The following is a 25,458-nucleotide window of genomic DNA, read 5'->3' on the forward strand; positions in this document are numbered from 1 at the left end:
TAACTCAGCGTGCTCAGCATTTTTATCCATGCTACAGAGCTACTTATGCACCGTGCAGTACCCCTGTCTAGAAGTGCTCATTATGTTTCGCCACTCAAGACAGTTTTACGCCACTGACCTCTAGTGGTCATAGCAGCTTCTGCACACTTACAGTGTCACTGATTATAACTGACTTTTAGAGTTTTTATGCCATTGGTTTTGGTGTAGATGATTAGACAATGCCATGTCTTGGATGTAGTGTGTTTCATAGAAGCCGAATGCTGTAAGATTGAGTTGAATTACACCAAAATTAAAATGTGAAGTTGGAGCCTTGTAGTCATTCAGCTTGTTAATAGAACATTATAAAATGGAGAGTTTCGGTTCTAAAATCTGATTGGCTGAGCTGCGTTCGAACCCCTTGAAAAATCCTCAATATCAGTACACCTGTGACAATAATTAAAAAAGAAATCTGTATTAATGCGTCAGGTTTTAAACAAATAAAACTGTTACACTAAAGCCGGTATTCTATCCATATAATACCTTAATCTTTGTCTGTTATGTTGCTTAGCAACCAAAGATCACTGTTAACAAACAGTGATTTTTTTTTTTTAGGCACCTTACTTGTGTTGAAAATCACTAAAACATACACCCTTTCGTGCATTAGTGCTTTATTTTATACTTTTCTAGTTATATATATGTAGCCTAGATTATGCAGACATTTTAAACTGGTATTCGAGGACATTTTAGTACGCAAGAATTGTAATTAAACCTAATATTTTAAAGTAGGAAAGAAATTTAACAGTGGGCAAATGTTTTTGCATTCTTGGCCTAGTTATTTTTGTGTTTTGTTTTGTTATGTGGTTATATAGTAATGTGTAGCAAATTCCTTGAGTGTTTCTCTATAGTGTTGTGATTTAGATTTGTAAAATATATTAATAATTCTGCTTGATATATTACTAACATAATATTTTTAAGGACATGGCTGTGAAAGCAGGTGTCTTTTAATGAAGAGGCAAGTGACTCTTGGGGATTCTGCAGTGTTTCTTGTCCATAAAACGTACATATATTATTGAGAATAATTGGCTTAGAGAAGCAGGGCAAATAGTAACTGTGTAACTATGAGTAAAATATAACAATATCACGTGTACAGGATTTTAAAAAAGTGACTATACGTGATCTTATACACACACTGATACAGACGTACACACTTGTCCGCTGCAGCTCCAGCTTGCACAGCAGGAAAATAAATCTGACACACTAACATTCCATGGACGTTTATTGCTTTTCCTATATACATATTTATTCATCTGATAATCACGAAGCAAATGCATGCACTAATTCACTGTGCCGCTGTTTACTAGGAAACATCACCATGTAGACAATTTCAGAATTATTCCACATCAATCATTACGATATTCAGAGTCAATACTTGCTTAAAAAGGAAGCCAGGAATGAACAACAATGTTTCTGGACCACAGAAGTTTCCTACAAAGAACTGGGTGAAGAACAGCACAGGGATATGTTTATTCACAGAACAATGTCGAAAGTTCATTGAAACCGTCATCCTACTCATGAACAATCTGTCAAAACATTTTACCTGGCATGAATAATAATAATAATAATAATGAAAAAAAAAAAAGAAAATGGCATGGTTTGAGTTTCACACATAGGGCTGAGAAATTACACTACTGTACATTTCTCTCTGATTGCAGAAACACACACATCACACCACACACACAGATAAAACTACAGCACTAATGTTGCCCAAAACATAACTATGCTCTGATTTAAAGAAGAAAAAAAAAAAACCCAAAACACAATGTAGCTATGTTCATGCTGGATTAAATACTGGGCCTTTTACTGGCAAGATTTACAGTTTCCTAACTTTTCAAATCTTCTGTCCGTTTTATTTATTCATTTTTTTAATAGCTAGTCACTCTCTTTGTATATACAGTACCTCATTCTGGAGCTGATTCTAAAAGGTTAGTTAAATCTTTCTTTATGTAATCCATACATTTAATCCATACATCTCTCCTTACATATGAAAATTAAAAAAAAAAAGAATGTTTATTCCTCAGACATATTCTTAAATATTCTTTCTACACTTCATTCTCTCACTTCGATATCATCTTATATACCACAGCGTGGTTGAATTCCCGAAACAGGAAGGTGTTGATTAATTTCCTATAATAACACGGCTCTGGCAGTAGTTCAGGCTGTAATGATACATACAAACGATAGATTTATATCAATGCCCTCATTCTAATATGTTATAATATCGTTTCTATAGTAACAGCTCATTCACAGGGATTTGTACGGCGCACGCTCCACATAGTCCACATAAATGAATTAAGAAAACCGGCTGTTATTTAACAAAGATATGAAAAAATGTATAATCGTTGCAATGGAGTAGATTTTTGTTGAGTGTTTATTTATCAATTTAGGGAAGGAGCCTCGGTCGTGAGTGCTTTGCACGTTTTCAGCCGTGTTTTCTTGCCTTATTAACTTCCAGAGAGAAAAAAAGGGCTGCCGAGGGAGTGACTGTTATATACCTGCTATAAAGTAAGTGATAACAGGAACTAACTTGTTGTGTCGCGGATGTTCCATGACATTAAATGTACCTATAAACGGGTAAAAAGTTTGACGTGTTGTTTGAAGTAGAAATCGCGATCGTTGGCAAATCACTGTGGTATAAGAGGAATAAAAACACTCCACTCATGTTTTATTTCATACATAATGAATACTTCATTTATAACCCAGAGTTCCACTTCACGTGAATTGTTTGGTCAAAATAAAAAGTGCAAAAAAAAAAGAAAAAAAAGACGTATTTGGAATGTCTGAAACAGCACATTGCATTTGGTTACTGTTTATGATGAAGCCTTTTTTTTTTTTTTTTTTTTTTTTTTTTTTTAAATGTCTCAAATGTTTACACTGTCTCAGTATACGTGTGTGTGTGTGTGTGTGAGAGAGGAAGAAACAAGGTAGTGGGCAAAGAGGGTAAACAAACCCAGAGTATGACGCAGTGCATGCTTTTATTATACGTGTGTACGATAGCGTTCTCACACACACACAAACACACACACACAATTTACACAATCACACCTTATGCAATATCTTTCTATGATTTTTTTTTTTTCTTCTCAAAGCAGCTCGCACCAACGAATAGAAAATAAACACATTTATTCAAGTTCCCCACTAAACCTGCAATCCTGTTCTTTTTCTCTCTCCTCCTCTAGAGTGATTCAGTGACGCCCAGGCTGCTCTTCTTCTCCTCCTCCCCAGGTGTGAGCTCTGATCCGGATCCTTCGTTCTGGAACAACTCCTCCAGGAGCTCCTCTCCTGCTCCTCCAGCCTTCGAGGCCCACAGCGCTGCTCCCTCTCTCAGTCCCACTGAGCGAAGCAGCCCGGCGTAGGCGGAGAACGCTGCTCCTATTAGCTTATGTAAATGGCCAAAGCGTTAAGGAAACATTTGAAAAACAGTTTGGGGGGAAAATGATGTGTGGTGTGTGTAAATATTTGGAGGTAGTAGGAGGGAAGAATGATTAGGTTGAAATGCTTTACTGTATCGTAGTGTATCTGGAAACTGAATTGAAGTAAAAAGCATGAGCGATTATGCTTAGGGATTTGTGAAAATGAATTTTTTTTTTCTTTTGCTGACAGCATTCATGACAAAAACCACTGCAGGGAGCAATTTAACTAACACTCCCCAAACAGGCAAACTGCCCTGTCAATTCTACTGAAACATTACACATGCAAGTGTTCTTTGGCTTTGTAAATAATGAGGTGCTGAACATTAGGCTTTTGAAATGATTTTATAATGCATTCTTTTCTAAGCTGCAATTCACAATGTTATTGCGAATTGAATAACGCTGACGTTTTTGTCCTGTGTTTGAGAGAAAAGGCAGCATGAAGCAAACAGGAATTGCTTTTGCGCATTTTCACTTGCGTACAATAGGCTGGACTGTAATCACGGACAGACGTATAATGAAAAAAAGCGGGTTCTGGGTTCTGGATAAACCCGCGGAGGCTTCTTGTGGGTTTCAGAATTATAATCTGTAGCTGGAACTGTTATCATTGTACTACATCCAGTACTCATCTACAAATCAGCGGTCTTTGTAAAGAAGCAGCGCAAGCCCTCGGAAGGATATTAGTGGTGTCGTTGGCCTCCATCACTCCGTATTTCAGACAGGCTTCAATGAAGAGCGCCGCCCGGTCAAAGTACCTCATACTGACAGAGGAACATGCGGAAGAAAGACAGATATCGGTTAGCTTTCCAAGGCTTTTTAAATAAAACTGACAACCTCATTAACTTCCCTAAATTATTCAAAACTATTAGAGCATATTTGGGTTAAACTGGATGTTTTTTGTCCAAAAAGAAAAAAGAAAAGAAAAATCCAGCTGTGGTATATAATACATTTTGTACTCTTGGATGAGGAAGGCGATTGTTACATTTCTCAACATTTTCAACACTAAAATGCACATCATGTGCTTTAATATTTACCAGTAATTGTACCAAATAACCAAACAGGATTATTTTACTGGGGCACTGAGAACATAGTGGCTCTGGGCTACTACAGTTGGAGTCATAAGTTTATATACGCCTTGCAGAATCTGAAAAAAAAAAAAAAAGAGGGATCATAAAAAATGCATTTTGTTTTTATTTAATACTGCCCTGAATCAGCTATTTCACATAACAGATGTTTACATATAGTCCACAAGACACAATAATAACTGAATTTACACAAAAGAACCAGTTTACATTGGCTTGATTTTTAATCCTGTGTGTTGTTTCCTGGATGATCAGCGACTGTTTTTATGGTTTGTGATAGTTGTTCATGAGTTCCTTGTTTGTCCTGAGCAGCTAAACTGCGCACTGTTCTTCAGAACAATCCTCCAGCTCCTGCACATTCTTCGCTTTTCCAGCATATTTTTTTTAATTATTTTGTCTTCTGGGAAACATGTAAATATCTTGTAGCTTCTGAAGAGCGGTACTAAATGAAAAAAATTAGATCTTTAAACAAAATAATAACAATTTACCCCGATCATCCTGTTCAAAAGTTTACATCCCCCTGGATCTTAATGTATCGTGTTGCCTTATTGAGCATCAGTGAATGTTTGCACCTTTTGTAACAGTTGTGTACGAGTCCCTCAGTTGTCCTCAGTGTGAAAAGATGGATCTCAGCATCATGTAGCTGCTGTTGGAAAGGGGTCAAATATGCAGAAGATGCTGGAAAAGCATAGAATGTGCAGGACCTGGAGGATTTTTCTGAAGAACAGTGGGCAGTTTAACTCCTCAGGACAAACAAGGGACTCATGAGTAACTATCACAAAACATAAAAACAGTCGTTGATCATTGAGGAAACACACACAGGATTAAGAATCAAGCGAATGTAAACTTGTAAACTGGTTCATTTGTGTAAATTCAGTTATTATTGTGTCTTGTGGACTATATGTAAACATCTGTTATGTGAAATAGCTGATTCAGGGCAGTACTAAATTAAAAAACAAAATACAATTTTTACGATCCCTCTTTTAAAAAAAAATTATTAACATTTTGCAGATTCTGCAAGGCGTGTGTAAATTTATGACCCCAACTGTAACTTGTTAGTGCCAGCACCTCCAATCTGCCACTGTTGGGTCTTAGAGCAAGATCTTTAACCCTCAACTGCTCAGTTGTATCCTGTCTCGATTGTAAAAAGTCACTTTGGATAAAAGCATGAGCTAAATAAATGTAAAAAAGTAAACATATTCTCCTTTATATGCATGGCAAAAAAAGAGAACTGAACCCACAACATTAACCCTCCAGTAACCCGTGGGGATAAGGAAGAAGAAATGACTAGAACATTTATAGAAAGAACAAACCAGAAAGGAAGAGAGAGAGAGAGAGAGAGAGAGAGAGAGAAGCGGTATTTTGAACTGAGAGCACTTGTCAATACGCAAGCACACTCAGCACTCTCTCTCTGCTCTGTCTCCGGTTTCTCGTGGTCGTCTGTTGTTACTTAAAAAGGCATGACGCTATTGCAGGTTATTACAACACCCATTTCCTGGACTTGTAAACAAACATGATCTGGTTGACTGTTTTGTCAGTTTGACTGCACTTCATTCATCTCTTGTTCTCATTCTTGCAACTTGTTTCTGCTTAGCTCGTGGAACCGTAGGCCTCCAGTATCTAGAGGCTTGGACTGGATTCTGAAACGCATCTAAAGGAATAAATGTAAATGTATTACAGACCTGTGGAGCATCTCGCCCACTTTCTGGAAGCAGCCCAGTGAGAGGAGCACCAGGATAGCTTTGGACTTCTGATTGACCTGAGGAGAGCAGAGGTACTCAGCCCAGCGCTTCAGCACATCCGAGGCTTCAGTCGGGTTCAGACGCACCTGACGAAGAAAGAGTGAGAGATGGACTCGGGCTTGGAAGCATTGCTACACCGAGATTAATTTCCACCACCCAAGTGGTGCCTATTTCTTTTTTTTTAATAGTAAGAAACAACATACTACATAAAGCGTCAATATATATCAATATATACATATCCCGTGTTGTGAATTTAAATTATGTAAATTAAATAACTCATAATATGAGCTTGCAATGTATGCAACAAATAAGACATTAAAAAAAAGAGCAATGTTCAATATTTACGACTGTCTGCCTACTAGCTATGTTAAGCGTTTTGAGTTATATTCCTGTATGCAACAAATAAAACATTTAAAAAAGAGCAATGTTCAATATTTACGACTGTCTGCCTACTAGCTATGTTAAGCGTTTTGAGTTATATTCCTGTACGCAACAAATAAAACATTTAAAAAAGAGCAACGTTCAATATTTACGACTGTCTGCCTACTAGCTATGTTAAGCGTTTTGAGTTATATTCCTGTATGCAACAAATAAAACATTTAAAAAAGAGCAACGTTCAATATTTACGACTGTCTGCCTACTAGCTATGTTAAGCGTTTTGAGTTATATTCCAGTACGTGAACATACAACATAAAGCGTCAATATATATCAATATATACATATCCCGTGTTGTGAATTTAAATTATGTAAATTAAATAACTCATAATATGAGCTTGCAATGTATGCAACAAATAAGACATTAAAAAAAAGAGCAATGTTCAATATTTACGACTGTCTGCCTACTAGCTATGTTAAGCGTTTTGAGTTATATTCCCGTACGTAAAAAATCATTCATGCAAACACAGACTCCATTTTGTGAAGAGCTGATTTTGAGCTTGGTTCTGACCTGTTGTGGCTCTGCATGCGAGCTCTTTGTCAAGTGGGCCACCATTTATAAAAGAATGTGAGCCTCTGTTAAAGACAGCACCACTTATCAGGAGCAGAGTCACAATTTTCAGTGGGCTGCAAATTCATGTATAAACAGAATAAATGCAGTCCACTTAAGCTCTCCAAAGCAGTGAAACACCTTTTTTGGAGTCTCTGTGTCAATGTGTTAAAATTGATCTAGTTTAAAGAGTGTGCTTTCAGAAGCATAAAACCTGAAGCGTGCTGCACAAGCACAAAACCGAACATGATGCTGCGTGGATACAAGACAGCATTAATTAGGAACGCAAAAGGAAATGGATGATTGTTCTTAGGAGAAATGCCACTTCTACAGTTTTGAGTCCAATGTGTTCCACTTGCACTTAGTGATCTGTACTCATCATATGTTTCTAATTGACTGTACTGATATATTGAGCCTTGAGATGTAAATATTGCTGTTTGTAGGTAATTCTATTGCTACTGTGTAGTGTTTGTTGTAACACTGCTCCAATGTGTAGCAATAACATATGTACACACCAGATTATGTCAATCATCAGTCCCACTATGATATTTAAATGGCACTGCTGCTCGAGTTGGACAGAGATGGGCTTTTTTCTCCCAAAATAAATCTAAATGTCAGAATCAGACTGTAATTCACATTAGAAAATATGCCTTAGAGCAAATGATGCAGCACACATAAGGCCTTTCCTATGGTTACCATCTACAAAGAGAACACTGCCAAATAGATACAGTGCTCAATAAGCTCAAAGCACGACTGAAATTATAGCCCACAACTCTCAGTAGGACTAAATGCCTCGTATCCTTTGCCCTTGCTTTTTTATCTCATAAAAGAACATGTCATCCTCAGGCTATTCAGCAAAAAAAAAAAAAAAAAAAATAATGGCAAAAGAAAGCATGACCTGACCTCCTACTCTGCATCAAAACACTGGAACACCCAGCAAACCTGACTAACTGCTAACATTTACAATCGGCTCTTGACCCGATCCATCGTCCTTGACTTCTTTTAGTGGCATGCTGGCTTGAAGAAGGAAAAAAAAACAACCAAAGGTACAACGTAGTTCTCTTTCTCCTTAACTCTGTTGATGCAGTGCTGAGGAGGTTGTGACATACAGACAGGTGACAAATCGGTGGCTCGGGTTCGCTGGCACAGTTTCAGTTCTTGTCACTTGTGCCCTTGTGAAGAAGGAAGAGTCACTCCAAAACGATTAGCAGTTATCCTGAATGATCACCTTTATCCTAAGATGAAACATTTCTGTCCTGATGGGAGTGGTCTCTTACAGGATGACCCCGCCCCCCATCCACAGGTCACGGAAAGGTTTGATGAGTATGAAAGCGAAGTCAATCACATGCTACGGCCTTCAGAGTCACTAGATATCAACTAAACAACTATGGTTTCTTATTTTGCAGCAATGTGTCAGTGCTCTTCACCACAACACACCGACAAAACACAAGTTCAGAGAAACAGTTGAAGAATTGCGTTAATCCCTCTAGTACTGTTCCATGTAGAATCTGCGCCAAGCTTTTCTGACACCTCATGGTGTCTTGACGCCTTTCTAGAACATCTGATGTTGTTTTTTTCCTTTAATTTGTCACCCATCTATATGTAGTACATGTTTTATTACACAATCCTAACAGACATTTAGCTGTGGCATGGAAATATTATTATTATGATGATTATTATGGCGATTATGATTATTATTACTTCTCATGTGATGCTATTGATGGTGTTTATGTGACACGATGTACAGTTATAATCAAACACCGCATTATACCGAGTGCAAGGAAAAGTCAGGAACCATTGACAGTAAAACTATATATACTTAATTTTGTATTTTCCAAGCAGCCAATCATGAGCCAGCAGAGCATAAAATCATGTAGATAAACATGCGCAACGTGTCACACGAGGCAGATGGGCTACAACAGCAGAAGACCACATCGCATACTGTTCCTGTCAGCCAACAACAGGCACCGGTTCTTGGGCACAGAACACTGGGCACAGACTCACCCAAACTGGACAGCTGAAGATTGGATAAACATCACCTGGTCTTTTTCCAGTCTTTAACTGCCTGGTTTTTCTGAGCCACAAATAACCATACATTGTGTTGCAGCCATATGATTGTACATGAAGGTTCCTAATAAAGTGGTCACTGGATCCTGGTTCACAAAATCATAGGTAATGGGTATAGAGATCATTTTGGACATATGCTTGGTATTGGTCTCCTCCAGTACAACATTTACCCTCCACTACACAATGCCTGTGCACTTGTACTACAAGTTTAATTTGTTAGAAAAATATTTGTGATTTGTAATTTGTGCACAGAAAATCTCAATAAGGGAGAACTATATCAGCATGAATTTTGCAGAGAGGAACTTCACAACATCTTGGCAGCATGATATGTACCAGCAGGTCATAGCCTGAGGCATAATTGATGACAAAATTAACACATCATTGGTATGCAATGTGTGTTTGCTGGCTGGATGACTGGCACACTGTGTGTGTGTGTGTGTGTGTGTGTTAGGAGATCCAAATGCATTTTGACAGGCTATGTGTGTTCTATTTATACCACAGTATAAAATTATCAACAGACCCATTCAGCTTGATTCTTTTTTGCACCTTAGCATTTTTTTTTTTGTTTTTTTTTTTAGTATAGTCCGTAGAGAATACCTTTGCCAGCCAGGCGGCGCGGTTCCACTCGCCGTACGTCTGCAGATAACGACAGGCGTCTGCTGCCTTGTCAATCAAACACAGCAACTGCACGCCCTCTGCACAGAGAAAGAAAGAGAGAGTGGGGAAATAGAAAATAGTATAATGGCATAATCAATTACCAACAACAGCTCTGTGAGTGCCTTGACAGAAATATTTGTGTGTGTGTGTGTGTGTGTGAGCAGGGTTAAGGGTTGCTGTAATTATTTACCGGGTGATGTCAGGTCTTGAGTGACGCTAAACACACACACACTTTGATAGGCAGCTTATTTTCCGAGCATACAGATTGTCAAGGAATACTGGCTTCAATTTCTCGAGTGTGATGCGATTCGTCTTTTTTTGAATTTTTCAGAAAGCAGTGACACTAACTGAAATATACGGTCTTATACCTTATACAGCACATCCCATATCATATCAAGAACGGCTTTCAACTTTGCTGCTGCAGAGCAGATTTGCTTTAGAGCAGATAGAAATAATAATAAACTGAACATGCTCGAAGATATACAACATTGTCATATTTTGGAGAGTCACAGCCATAAAAATATTGTTTTTTTCCCCCATTTCTAACACAACACACTCAACCTATGGATGATTTGGTAATTAGTTGATGAGGTAAATAAGGTGTGTGCTAAAGAGCAACACTAATGACCTTTATTCCTGTGGTAACACCCACTTTCGTGTACATGGTTTCTAATCACTGTGACATTAATAAAAAATTATAGAAAGTTGCTCTGGCATTTTTTCATACTCACATTGTGGGTCCCGTGTCAATGAACAACATGTGCTTGTATTGGTTTTGATAACTGTTCTAGTCTAGTTTCCGTCCTTGTCCTCTCATTGGTTTGTTGCCTGATCATGGTCACCTGTTCTGTGTTAGTTCTTGATTAGTCCACCTTCTTTTATATCCTGTGTCCTGCCTGTGTTTTGACCCCCGCTATGGACTTGCTACGCTCGAATAAAGCACATGCTGAGTTACGCCATGGTGTCCTGCCTCTCACCGCACGTTGCAGGTCTACCTATCTCTCCATACTGGTTTCTTTCTTTCTCTCGTACTCAGAGGTATACATTCCAGCACTAAATTCATTAAAACGTGTGCAGGCGCAATTCTAAAACATTCAATTACCCAAGCTATAAACAAACTGGTAGCCTAACTTACACCATCATGACCCTGACCAGGCAGTGACTAAGGAGGAAAGAATGAATGCTATAAATGCAATGCCTAGCAATGCTCATAATGAATGTGCTCTTTCTTTGTCCCATGAGCTTCATATATTGTTCGATATCCCTGCCGCCAGCAAGTCTAGTCCTAGTAGTACAGATGCACAGATGCATGAACAACCCAAAAAACATAATGCCACTAGAGAAAAAAATAATAGTGCACCTACTATTCATATCTAATCTTCCACAATAACAACATTACGCAAACAACATGATCTGCTATTGCCGCACACTGTTTCACAGAGTTACCTGAAGTAACCTTAAGCCTCAAAGGCAATGAAGAGGAGGCAGTGTACCTGCTAGCTTTCCGCTGGCGATCATATTGGTGGCTACTAGTTTAATGGTGCTCTGAGAAGGTCCAGAGGAGGGAATAGTTGTCACAAGGCAGGCTTTAAGCGAGTCGCAGTAGTAGCTCGGGTTCTCGGCACTCGTCTCTAGCAGCAGCTGCACCGCTCGGTCCGTCTGCCAAGTGAACGCAATGTTTATTTGTGCGTGTGTGTTTTTAGCAAGTCTTCCTTTAACAGATTAAGTAAGATGCATTTAAGAAGTGTGGTTTTAACCTGAGCAAATTTCATCAAATGATTATTGGAACAAAAAATTTTGGTTTATAGCAAAACCAGGAAAGAAAGGAATGTTCAGTTTGTTATATTAGTTTCTATAAAAGAAATACGGTAATACAGTGTTTTCGCAGACATTCATCTTGTTTGATATTTCACAATCCAGCCACTCAAACCGCGCAGACAATAACACATTATAAAATTTTAACCATCTAAAAAATGCTCTGATTCCTAATACTCAATTATACTGTCATAGAAATTTATAGGAATGCACATTTTATGTTTAGCCTTGTGTAAAAGACTCTAATTAAAAATGCGTCCTTCCATCTTCCAACACCATATTGCGGGGGATTGTAAATGAGATCATTTGCAAGGTGTGTGTGTGTGTGTTTGGAGAGATAATGAGGGAGGGAATGAGATAGGGAGATGAACAGATCTGTCAAATGAAAAGCTGTACAGCACCTCATTCTTTTTCCTCACCTGCTCATGCAAAAGCGCATAAATGTCATATTAACTGTCAAAATCCATGAGGCAGCAGGATACAAGGCACGGAACTCGTCTCTGTCTGATCTGACTGATCAGTTCTTTGTTTGCTGGACAGATCTTCTCAAATATTACACCAAAGCTAAGCGTCTAAGTGACTGAGAAGTTGTTTCATTGGTACTAACTACTTCAAGAGATAATAATGCAATACATATTTACATAGTCCCAAGGACAAATAAAAGTGCTACTGTAGTAATATGATGGTGCAATATAGTATGATGTAACCTGTCCCAGGAGAAGCAGTTGGTCTGCGCATTTTTTGGTGTGTTCATAGCTGGACCTCTTCGCCTCCTGCAGGTGAACCCTTTCTAACTGGAATCTCTGTAATGAGAGAAATACAGACAGAGATAAACAGGCATTTCCCTTCATTTCTAAGAGATTTGAGAACAAATCTGAGACTAGCCTATTTAGCACACAGGATGGCCTAAAAGACAGTATCATCTTATTTCTGATATTTCTCAGCAATTTTATACATCATGCATACGATATTTTCCCCTATTTATTTCCTCTGTGCTTTAACAGAAAGCTGATATTTTCAAGCCATTCCATTAGCAGGGCTCTACCACACCAGCAGCCTCTAAACAGACTTAGACTTAGGCCTAGAACAATTATGACTCAAATTTGAGGTAATGGATTTGTCTATAATGTAGATACTGCATTCAACGGTCAAAACGTCAAATCTGTAGTGGATCATGATTCATGACTGTAAATCCCAACACGTACACTCAGCGGCCACTTCCAAAAGGAAAGGCTCAATAATGCTATTATCCAATCAGCAAATACAGAAAATCACGCAGCTACTGATCACGAGCTTCAGGTAATGTTCACATCAAACATCAGAATGGAGGAAAAAAAAAAGATCTCAGTGAATATGACTGTGGCATGGTTGTTGGTGCCAGAAGGGGATTTTCACATAGAACAGTCTCTAATATTAAAATTTTTAAGCTGAAAACAAACAAACAAACAAATCTATTCAGTGAGGGAATATTTGAGTAACTGAAATAATCACTCTTTACAACCGTGGTGAGCAGAAAAGCATCACTCAGTATGGTGAAACTTGAGGTGGATGGGCTACAATAGCAGAAGATCACATCGGATTCCACTCCTGTCAGCCAAAGAACAGGAATCTGAGGCTACAGCAGACACGAGTTCAAAATGGAGGGCTGTAGATTGGAAATACATTGCGTGGGCTTATTTTCCAATCTGTATAACTGCCTTAATGAGCAGATGAACAGGTGTTCCTAATAAAATATCTGTGAGAATATAGTCACATATTCAAATTCAATTTTATTAACTTGGTTATCCTCAAGGGTGCAAATGGAATTTTCACATATCTCAAGACGTGCAAGGTCAGCCTTTAGCATTATTGATGTGTAACTACTTTGCTCAAGGGCCTAACAATGGCAGTCTTGAGATTTGAACATTCAACCTCCAGCTCAATATTGACAGCCGATAAACCCCTACTCTTTACAAAGCCCATCTCAGAAACCTGAGATTCCAATTCAGTGGTTTAATATGGCAAGTAATACAGTATGCTATGGCTAATGAGCTGCTAAAATTCAGTGGCAAAATTGAGTAAAGAAGCAGAAATCATCCAAACGACAGCACCATTTAATACTTGCCATGGCTTAAGCTTTGCTAAACAGGAAACACTGCTGCAAAGAATTAGTTTAGAGTAAATATCAGTCATTAGCGTCCATGTCCTGAGTGCTGATGCACATCTCTGGAGGTACATTTCTATTCTTGCTGATTGTGTTTCTGGCAGCCGATGGGGGAAAAAGTGCTAAAAAGCAAACAAGCAGTAGCCCACCTTATTAAGGAGTAATGAACAGAATGGAAAAGAAAGCAATAAAGGACAAAATGAAAGTGTTCACAGAAGGACATGTTCAATTTTAAAATTCCCAAAAGCACCCTATTAGCGTTGTTATAAATACTGACTTGAATCCGGTCCCGTGGAAAACTGTCCTGCTCATGGAGTAACCAAGACTACACTACAGGAAGAAAGTGTAAAATAAAGAGGAAAGGATAAACCTGCCAGACTCAACGGCACATCAGACCATTTCTATAATGAATCCTTTGATTTTCTTTCCGACACCATTTGAGAAGACTTGCTTGGAGGCACAAATGGAAAAGTTATGATTAATTTCATGGGTAACTGCTCATATTCAGTCCATGAGCAAATGCATCACTCGCTCAAACTTTATCCTCTATGCACTGTCTGATTATACATTATCATATAACTTTATTTCTCTCCTGGTTTTTTGCTCATGTACATTATACAAATCTAATAAACAAACAGGATCATGGCATATTCTAATATTTACCAATTGGGTTTATTCAACGTTACTGTGAAAATGTAATGTATTATGAATCAGGTATTTGTTTAAAAAAAAATAAAATAAATCTCCAGTGCAAGGCTGTCATATACACACATTGTCCAATTTATTAGGAACACCTGTACATCTGCTCATTTATGCAGTTATCCAATCAGCCAATCATGTGGCAGCGGCACAATAAAATTTTTTGTAATTTTGAAAATTTTAGTTTGGCACCAACAAACAACATTACTAAAGACTGATAAGTTAGCCCACTTTCTCCCCACTGAGAGAAAATAAAGACTGACGTGATGAATATCTTTAAGGTGCCACGCGAGGACAGAAGTGCACAGCTCACTGGCCAATGACTTACTGCCTTTTTGCTGAAGGTGAAAACATAACGTGCTGCATGATGTTAGAAGAGGATAATACAGTTTTGTATTTTGTTAGCTACAACTTTTAAGCCTTGTTAGATTTCTGGGCAACATCCCAGGGGTAGGCTAGCTCAGGAACTTATCCTTACTTATCTGTCATAGATCAGCAAAACTAATTTCTTAGCAAAACTAAAAGAGTCTTGCCAATTTAACTAAATTGTTCTAGACGATTTTCTTTCACGTAATGGATTATTTCGATAATGCTGTTGATATATGATAGATTTTAGCATATTCGCTCTTTACCTACCTTCCAAGATTTGCCCAATTTGGTCTATGTAGAAATGATGCATTAGCCCTAACCTCTATTTCCACATTGACAAAACCGGGACTGTCACAAACACTTGGTCAGTCATCAAGCAGACACCTGATATAAAAGTTCATGAAGTAGCAGAGCACATATGGATTTTATGGTGACATCCATACAAATGGCTTCCAGAAGCTGTTTTCAATAATAATAAAAATAATGACACCTACGGCTAATGTTTTGCCAATTGTCCAGACAGGACGGCAGTTTTCTAGGCCATTACATCAGACCTGGATCGATGATGCAGACATCAGAAGGACAAGACGATCAATACAGGGACGCCCGTGCTTAGTAATTAAGGGGGGAAATGAATCAAGCTGAAGTGCAATCGTTTGTCAGTTAAGCAGTTATACTGTAAATGATACGCTACAATGGCATGGACGACAAAAAGGGGGGGGGGGGGGGGGGTGTTAAACTTCTGGATAGAGCACAAACAAAGAACAAAACAGTCCATTTTAAAGTACTCTGGCAGTTTTTTTTTCTTCCATGGATGAATGAATAGGACGTGAGACACTTGAAGAATTATTAATTCACTGTTTACAAGCTGCACAATGCAACTCAATGAAGAATACCGCTTTCTTCCACTTGCCCTTGTGGAATATTAATGGTTATTAATAGTGGGTTAATATTGTTACATGGGCAGTTGGTAGAGAATTTAAAAAGATTTCCTGTTTAAAAAGATTTACATCAGAGAAGGAGCTAAGATAAGGCTCTCTAGAGGCCAGAGCAAGCGCTGATGGAGGAAACTACTTCTGCCAATATTGTAATTTGCTCAAGTTTATTCTACTAACGTATATTTATATATATAACACGCATCATTTAAGTGAAACACAGTCATCCTCCTCTACGGTCTTCTTACTGTGTGTGTGTGTGTGTGTGTGTTTGAGTGTGTGCTGTGTTGTACCTGAAAGAAGGAGCTTTCACATAGAATATCGTGGCAGATGTCCAGATGGCACTGAGTGGTACTCTGGGAGCACTCTGGCTGCGTCTGCCCATCAGGAGTGGGCACACTCAGCTGCCGTGCCTGGGCAAAAGACTTGATGTAATGCGCCGCCACATTCCAAAACTGCAGGTCTGACTCATCACCAAACAGCCTGAGACAGAACAGGGTTGAGTTTCTCAAAGGACGAGCTTCTCATTGAATCTGATGTTTTTTTTTTTACAAAGAAAAACAGTTGAGGCCAGAAGTTTACAGTTTACATACCCCGAGGCTAAAGACCTTCGAACTCAATTTCCACACGTTTCATGTTATCATACATCATCTCCTTTATTTCCAGAAGAGGTCATTTCGAAGTAAAAAGCATTTAAAGAGACATTTATTTCAGCTTTTATTGACTATATCAGATTTTCAGTGTGTTAGAACTTTATATACACCTTGTTAGTATTTAGTGGCATTGCCTTTTAATTGCTTAACTTGCTTAACTCAAACTCTTGGGGTAGCCTTCCACAAGCATCTCGCAATACTTTGCTGGAATTTTTGCTCGTCCCTCCTGACAGAACTGTTATTGCGCCGTAAGGTTTGTAAGCCTGCTTGCTCGGGCACTCTTTTTCAGTTTAAGCCACAATTTTTCTATGGGATTCAGGTCAGTGCGTTGTGATGGCCATGCCAATGCTTTCACTTTGTTGTCTTTAAGCCATTTTGTTACAGGTTATGATCAATGTCCTGCTGGAAGACGCAGTCGTGACCAGGTTTTAACTTACTTTCTGTTGTCCTCATGAGGCCACTTATTTTCTGAAGTGTACCAGTCCCTTTCCCAGCAAAACACACCCACGATAAGATGCTGCCACTCCCATGCTTCACAGTTGGGATGGTGTTCTTCGGATTAAAAGTCTCACCCTGTTGTCCTCCATATATAGCACTGATTATTGCCAAATAATTCAATTTTTGTTTCATCTGACTAGAGAACACTCCTCCATGAGGCTGGTGATCACCTGCAGACTTCCGTCTGGCTTTTTTGGCTGGTCTTAGAGTAGGGGCTTCTTCCTTGCACGACAGCCTTTCAGGCCATGGCGATGTAGGGCTCTCTTAATAGAGGATGTAGATACTTTGGTACCTGATGCCTCTTAAGGAGGAACTGGACTCGTGGAGGTCCACAATTTTTAGCTGAGTTGCTTGGATTTTCCCATGCTATCAAGGGCAAAAAGGTAGGTCCTTTACAGCCACAGGTGTGCTCCCATTAACTCAGAATTATAACTTAAGAGTCACTGGCCAATCCGAAGCTCCTAAAATTCATTACATCAATTTCTGGAATCTTCCAGACTGTTTAAAGAGACAGTCAACTTGGTGTATATAAACTTCTGACCCACTGGAATTCTGATATAGTGAATTAAAGCTGAAATAAATAAGTCTCTACTCAACTGTTTTAAAACGACCTCTGATGTGAACAAAGTAGATGTCCTAATTGACTTGACAAAAGAAATGTATTGTAGCATGAAATGTGTGGAGTTGAGAAAAACTGAGATTGAATATCTTTAGCCTATGTGAATGGAAATTTTGGCCTCAACTGTACGATGCATTAAATGCTAAGAAACACCCCATCATCATTTTTTAAAATTTTGCTATGTGCATTTAATCTGTCAGCTTACCCAAGTTTAATGATCAGAACTGTTAAATTTCTAGCATATATCTATCTACCAACTACAGGGAAGGCTTTATGATGATTTATGCAAAGGTATAATTACTTGATGTACAGGACTACTGAACAGTGGTTTTAATTTTCTAAAGCTTTGATGTGTTAGAAATCCACGCTGTCTTAAAACATCCACCCAAATACTGCTTTATGCAATACTTTAAGTGAGAAATTTTTTAACAAGAAAGGCTGGTTAAAAAAAAAAACACCCAAGGGAGATTATCAGCTTCTATTTAAAGATTATTACACAAGTTAGGCTTTAGATGACGCAATATGTTGGAAAGAACGCATCCAACCCTACATGTGGACCTAAAACCTTGCATTTATCTAACACATATGATCAGTAGGGTCAGCTGTGAAGGCACAGGGTCTCCTTGGTATTGTTATTCCCCATTCCTCTTACACATCTGCTAACATGATACCCAACTACCTGCTAAATTAAAGCTACTGAAGCTATAACTCTTCCAAGTAAATGTATTGAGGCTAAAATTGAAAAAGGCAAAAGACATTGCTTTTTTTTTTTTTTTTTTGCTTTGAGATACATATGTCTTCCCTTAAGCCTTGATTAAAAAAATTATTGAAACAAGCTCTATAACTGAGAAACTGCTGTGCAAATATGTTTCTGGAAAAGACAGTTGCTATGATACTGTGAATGCTGTCCTTGGCATGAATTATCACACACAAAATAAAACACTATTCTTACAGGATTTAGGATTCTTAATACACTGGAGGTCAAAGGAATTGCTCAGATAAGCAAAAAGAAAAGAAGTAATTAGCAAATGTTTGATACCTCTGTTCTCTTAAAGGAGGAAACCCACAATAACTAAGACCCCAATCTATTTGTTAGATGAGTGTTGTGTGGCTGTCAGATGGTTACTATGGTGTAGTTGTCAGGGTCTTTGTAGGTTGCATAGGAAAGATAAACACCTTCATGATCATTGGTCAATATAGAGTCCCAAATGCGGTCTGAACATACAGCTGTATTAAATATTAATAAATGAGCAGGGTTAATACTGATCTGGTGCTGATCTGAAGAAGAAGAAGAAGAAGAAGAAGAAGTGACACAATAGCTTGAAAGCCTGGTTGCAGTCAGAGCAGTGTGAATGGCCTCCTGAGGAAGTGAGAGCGTGTCAACAAAGAGCGAAAAAAGATTCAGGGAGAAAGAGAATGACCAGAACATTTTGGTCAGAAAGAGGAATCCGATAAGTTTAAAATGGCTCCTCGGATTAAAGCAGAGATGAGACTCGAGTATGGAGTGCGTATCTCAACATCTACTGCCCAGAGAAGATTGACGGAGGCTGGGGTGTTAAGAAAGAAACCAAAGATTACAGCTGCACGCCAAAGATTACAGCTGCACACCCTTGGTCAGGGGGGAGACCAGCATTGTCAGCGGGACAAAAGTGGATGGTAGCCTGAACAATGATGCTTATATTGACTTACTGGCTGACACCCTGATCCCAACTGCCCACTAGACGCGTGCACAATTTTAATCAATCCTGCTTGCTCTGCAGCTATTTTTGTTTGGACCTGCACGCCATATCTTCTAACGTAGTCAGTTCTGTTTCTCAAAACGAAAACATACTAGTCATTTAAACCAATGTGACAGACAGACGGGAATCCGAGCTCAGGACCGAACCTGGGACCCTGAGGCTATGGGGCAGCAACGCTACCTGCTGCACCATCGTCCCTCCCTAAAGCAGTAACTGAAGATGAATAAATGAAAGGAGTAAATGCACCACATGAACACCCAGTGCACTTCTATTTTAATGAACGTGGCCTTTCTTGAAAGAAAAAAAAAAAAAACACCTACAACTCTTTTTAAGTTGGGTCCAGCAGAATGCACCCAAGTCCCGGTCCCAATGCACATCTCTACTGTCCACCTTCATTTGATGCTTAGTAACCAGTTTTTCCAACAAGACAAAGCAAGGTACCATACAGCACGTCAAGTGAGGGAGTGGTTTAAGCAGGATGAAACTCAGGCTAAGAAATGGAAATCACAGTCACCTGACTTAAATCCTACTGAGAATGTCTGGATCACACTGGGAAATCTGTCGAGAAGTTCCATCCAGCCATTGGAAATTGGATTGTATTGGACAGGAGTGCAATAAAGCATGAGAAACAGTACCTTTAGCACATTTTTAAAAAAAATGTCATGAAAATATGTCAAGATGTTGTGAGGAGGTCATCATGGTTGTAAGAAGACCCGCAAAATACCGATAAGCCACTCATTCCCAATGCAGTTTTGTCCTTGCTGTGCTTGCTATGTTTGCATACATTTGGTTATAAAACCGTATTTGAGCAGTACTTGAGCAGGAATGTCAAAATTTGGCTATTACAGGCCATTTTTCAAATATGGACATGGAATTATACAGATACACACACTCACCGGGACACTAGGAGGCAGCGTTGAAGCAGATTGAGCTCTGGGTCCTGGAGTACGCTTTTGATGTCACTGCCAAGCAAGTAAGATACAGCAAATTGAGTACACTTAGAAACAGTAATTAAACACACACACACCTAACTGTTACAAAGCCTGCCCAAAAAGAAGAAAACACACAGGCATTTCTTCAGCTGTCCTCTCTTCCTTTGAAGTCTATATTACTTCCCTACTTCAGTACAGAAGTGAACATAAAGGAAGGGGAAAAAAAAAAAAAGATTTCAAATTGCCTGGGTTTATAGACGTGCTATAGGAAAGAAAAACAACCAATGCTTAAAGCTCTGATTCCTTAATAGCGAGGAAATGCAGTGCCCATTTCTTTCCATGGCTGATTATAACCCTTTACTCACTTGGACAAGGAGTTCAGCTGTTCTTGCACCAAGCCTTTGATTTCGTCCTTCTCTTGGTAGTCCCTGAAATAAACAGAAATTTTTTTTTAGAAGTTCACAGACACTACGAGCTCTTAGATCTTTTCACGTCCAAATTGAAATGTTCTACGTGCACCAAAACACTCAGTTTTTTTAGATCAGTGTTTCTCAAAGTGGGTTCCATGAAGCATAGGCAGGTGGTGCATGATTTGATTTTGTTACAGTGATGAACTCACAACCACCATGATCCATGTTATTATATTTATGACTGAGTTCTTATCGTTATTTTCATTTTACATTCACAGCATTTTGCAGTTGCTCTTATCCAGAGCCATCCAGAGCCGGGAATCAAAGGACCAAAAAAATTGGCTGTGCTCTCACATTTGCATCAGAGAGATGGCATACTGCCTTTCTTTCTCTCTGCTGTCAATCACAGTGACAACAGCCAATCACGGGTGCCTGTGAGCTCATGCACTGTATGTAGAAGACGGCGGATAGCGCTTTCTTCCGATTGTGTTATGCTGCCCTGTGATGTAGCATGAGCAGCAGTTTGAAAAGATGTGGATGGCTGGCTTCACATGTCGCAGAGGAAGCACGTGATTGCCTTCATCTTCTCTGGTTATAAGTTGTCATATGATAGGGGAGAGCTGGACAGTGGGTGGGAATTAGCCCGTGACCGTATCCTCATGCAAGTACAAAAAGGTCAACCTCAAAAAAGTAGATAAAACCCTATTGAATCCAATCCATAACTAGTCCTCTTGGTGTCAATTTCATGAATAAAAAAAACTCTATTGTGCCAATAAATAGCCAAAATATCATTGTACACAATTAAATAATGAACCTAAGATTTGAATAGTTGGATTATGTTGATAAATCTGTGTTGAGAGGATCGGTGAAGATTAAATTATGCCAGTAACTAGTTTATAACTATCCACCTGAAAGGTCCTTTATTACACTTCATGAAGTTCTTACAGCAACAGACAGCCATCTTGACACAGCACTTACATATCTTAATCTGACAGAGTAGAAAAGCATCCTTAGAGTCATCATGCTTTTCTGAAGCTGAAAGCTAAATAGAAAGGTCTTTCTCTTCTTTAATAAGGAGCAATATCTGAAAAAGTGTATAGATATCATTTATTATATATTTCTCCGAAGCAGGAAAAAAAAAAAAAAAAGTCCCAGGAACTGCCAAGGGTGGTTTTCACTTCTTACATTATAAGTTTCAGAGAATTAATTTCGCAGAAAGTACTAGAAGTTAACAAAAAGAGTAGAGTCGATAAAGTCTATGCAAGATTGAATAAGTGATGTCGGTGCATGTTAATCATGTTTAACACGCACACTTGGGTGATGTCCATGGTGAAGGTTGCAGACCAGGGCTGCAGCAGGAGGAAGGCCTTCAGGGTGAGAGCAGCACGCGGGAGGAGCAGGTACGGACACCACACTGGATCTGGGTGCGTGTACATGAGAGAGGAGAGATAGACAGATACTGAGAGATCACATTACCATGCGTCAAGAGCCATAAAACTGCTCAGTCGTCACTAAAAATTTTCTATTATCAGTTACAGTGGTTTGTGGAGTGGATGCTACCATTTGGTTTAGCAGAGAATATAACGCATTTATGCACCTCAGTTAGCCATCAGATATATTTAATGTTTTTTTTTTATATGTTTCTTGCTTTAGTGGTTGGTTAGAAAAGAGTGTGCACTCTTATCTGTTTCGTTGATGATATAATGGAGCAGGAACACCGAAAACAATTTGAGGGTCGGTACCTGATTACAAGCTGAACTCATTACACTTATGGCCAGTTCGCTATGGAACGTGATTATCCAAACACTTGAAAAAAAAAAGTGAGAAAAGCACAGCCTTTTTTTTTTTTATAATCTTCAGACTGATTGCATTTTCTGCTACTTTTGTTAAACTCCTCGCACACTGTGTGATCGTTGCGGGAAGATGCCAAGGCAAGCTTATAACGTCGCCTAAACAAAAGCATTTCCAGTCTGTTTTGGTAAAATATATTAATATTTTCTTAATATAGAGGTGTCAAAATATGTGGTCAAAATCGATTTTTTTGCATTTCTTTTTTACTGTTTTTGAGAATTTAGCAGTAGTGACATCCAACAGGGTTTTACCCAGGCCACCACAGATATACAGTATATACATATACAGATATAAAGTACTGTGCAAAAGTCTTAGGAGCCCTACATGTTTTACTCCAAATTTTGTCTCACATGCCTATTTTATGCCTAGTGCATTAGTGTGAATAGTTATCTGACATACACTCACTCAGTTTAATAGGAACAACCGCATCCCTGCTCATTCATGCAGTTATCCAGTCAGACTCATGTGACAGCAGCACAATGCATAAAATTATTCCGAAACAGCTCTTGAGCTTCAGATAATGTTCACTTTCTACCATAAGAATGGGAAAAAAATGTAAACTCAAGTTACTTTGACCATGGCATGTTAATGTACCAACACCAGTATTTCAGAAACTGCTGATCTAGGATTTTCATGCACGACAGACTGGTGTGAAAAACCATAAACATCCAATGAGTGGCAGTTCTGAGGGCAGACATGCATTGTTTATGAGAGGGGTCAGAGGAGAATGGGCAGATAGACAGATTTGAGTTCTCAGGAAGGCTACACTAAGTCAAATAAGCACTCTTTATAAATGTGGTGAGCAGAAAAGCATCTCAGAACGCACAGCACATCAAACCTTGAGGTGGATGAGCTAAAACAGCAGGAGACCACATCAGGTTCTACTCCTGACAGCCAAGAACAGGGACTTGAAGCTACAGTGGGTACAGGCTCACCCAAACTGGAGAGCTGAAGATTGGTAAAACATTGCCTCGACTACTTCTAATTTTCAACTGAGATGCTTTTCTGCTCACCACGGATGCAAAGTGTGGTGATTGAACCAATCTCGCCATTCTACTCTGACCTCTCTCATCAACGAGGCGTTTCTGCCTGCAGAAATGCCACTCATTGGTCGTTTTTTGCACCATTCTATGTAAACTTTAGAGACTGCTGAGCATGAAAATCTCAGGAGATCAGCAGCTTTCGAATTATTCAAACCAGGCTGTTTGGCACCAACATCCAAGCCACGGTCAAAGACACAGAGTTCACATTTATTTCTCCATTCTGACGTTTAATGTGATCATTATCTAAAGCTCTTGAGCTGTATCTGCAAAATTCTATGCATTGTGCTGCTGCCACTTAATTTGCATGAACAAGAGGCTAGTGAGCGTATATTCTAGAAGTAAGACTTTGTCAGATCTTTTCTAGAGCTGGCACATTGGAGAAGCAGATCTTTATTCTCCCAACAAACTTGCTCCTACTCAATCCGGAAAACTTGAAAACACACACACACACACACACACATACACACACACATACCTGTTAGGTCTTGCTCATCCATTCTATAGCTGGCAGATTTCATGGCCATCTCCAGCACGCGGACGCAGCCGTCATCTGAGGCCAGAACCACCTTATCTGATGTGCACCAATCGATGTCCAGAATACGGTAACTCACGTTCCGGCCCACTCTGATACTGCTCACCATCTGCACCTGCAGGAGTGTGTATTGAAATAATCATTTCTCCCGGGCAATAAAAAAAAAAAACAATAAAACAATGACAACTCTTTACTCTAATGCTCTCAGTGAAGTTTATTTCTCGGAATATCGTTATGAAACTCATCAGAGGTTGATAGGCAGCAGCCTAATGTGGATCTCATTATCATTATTATTAGTAAAAAAAAAAAATTGGGAAAAATGATTAAAATATTGTAGAGCATTAGCATTCAATACTAAAAAACCATCCATATGCAACTATATCACTAGGATTGTTTTATTATTATTATTATTAATAATTTTTTTTTAATATGAGTCGACGAGCATGAGCATCCTGCGACATCCGGCTGCTAAATTCAGTGTGAAGGATGGTGTGTGTGTCAGACTAAAGCCACATTGTCAAGAGAGCAGTGATGTGTTTCCACTGTCCTCCTGGAGACGTGTGTATATGTGTGTGTGTGTGTGTGTGTGGACACTGACAGCCTGGCACTGTCCTCGAGAGAGGATGTCTCTACAGACTAATGAAGCCTAAGACTTCTTTTCCACAGTCGCGGCCAAAAAGTACAGCACCGATGAGATGTTTTGTGCAAGTCTGATTGTGTCCTATACAGATTTGCTCTCAAAACAGCTCTTCATGGCACAATGTGTTGGAAACATTCCTTTGCCATTTTGGTCCATGCTGGCATGATTGCATCACATAATTGCTGTAGATTTGTCAGCTGCATATTCGTGCTGCGTTCGACATCCCAAAAGTGCTCTACTGGATTCAGATGTGGTGACTGGAGAGGCCACTGAAGAACATTGAATTCATGTTCATGGAACCAGTGATTTGTGACATGCTGCATATTCACTCTGGAGGTAGCCATTATGAGACGGGAAAATTGTAGCCATAAAGGGATGCACATGGCCAGCAACAATACTCAGACAATCCTCAATGGGAATTTTAGCCCTGAATGTGTGCCAAGAACACAATCCTCACACCATTACACCACCACCACCATCAGCCTGAACTGCTGACACAAGGTAGGCTGGGTTGATGGATTCATGCTGTTGATGCCAAATTCTGTCCCTTCCATCTGAATGTCGCAGCAGAAATTGAGATTCATCAGACTAGGTGACACTT

General features: G+C 39.1%; 1 protein-coding gene across 1 annotated transcript in view; it reads right to left on the reverse strand.

Annotated features, from left to right (window-relative positions):
- Window positions 1–1,237: 1,237 nt before the first annotated feature.
- The window catches only part of wdr11 (WD repeat domain 11), a 100,852-nt gene continuing 76,631 nt past the window's right edge, over window positions 1,238–25,458 (reverse strand). Inside the window, exons 19-29 of the mRNA XM_053232560.1 lie at window positions 24,161–24,332; window positions 22,103–22,211; window positions 20,747–20,809; window positions 20,346–20,411; window positions 16,234–16,423; window positions 12,502–12,597; window positions 11,473–11,638; window positions 9,920–10,017; window positions 6,211–6,356; window positions 4,125–4,207; window positions 1,238–3,417 (exon numbers count right to left, since the gene is read on the reverse strand). Coding sequence (XP_053088535.1) covers window positions 3,212–3,417; window positions 4,125–4,207; window positions 6,211–6,356; window positions 9,920–10,017; window positions 11,473–11,638; window positions 12,502–12,597; window positions 16,234–16,423; window positions 20,346–20,411; window positions 20,747–20,809; window positions 22,103–22,211; window positions 24,161–24,332 — 1,395 coding nt within the window. The 3' untranslated portion in view covers window positions 1,238–3,211. The remainder of the gene's footprint in view (window positions 3,418–4,124; window positions 4,208–6,210; window positions 6,357–9,919; window positions 10,018–11,472; window positions 11,639–12,501; window positions 12,598–16,233; window positions 16,424–20,345; window positions 20,412–20,746; window positions 20,810–22,102; window positions 22,212–24,160; window positions 24,333–25,458) is intronic.

Source organism: Pangasianodon hypophthalmus, chromosome 3 (assembly GCF_027358585.1).
Source record: "Pangasianodon hypophthalmus isolate fPanHyp1 chromosome 3, fPanHyp1.pri, whole genome shotgun sequence".
Taxonomy (NCBI): domain Eukaryota; kingdom Metazoa; phylum Chordata; class Actinopteri; order Siluriformes; family Pangasiidae; genus Pangasianodon; species Pangasianodon hypophthalmus.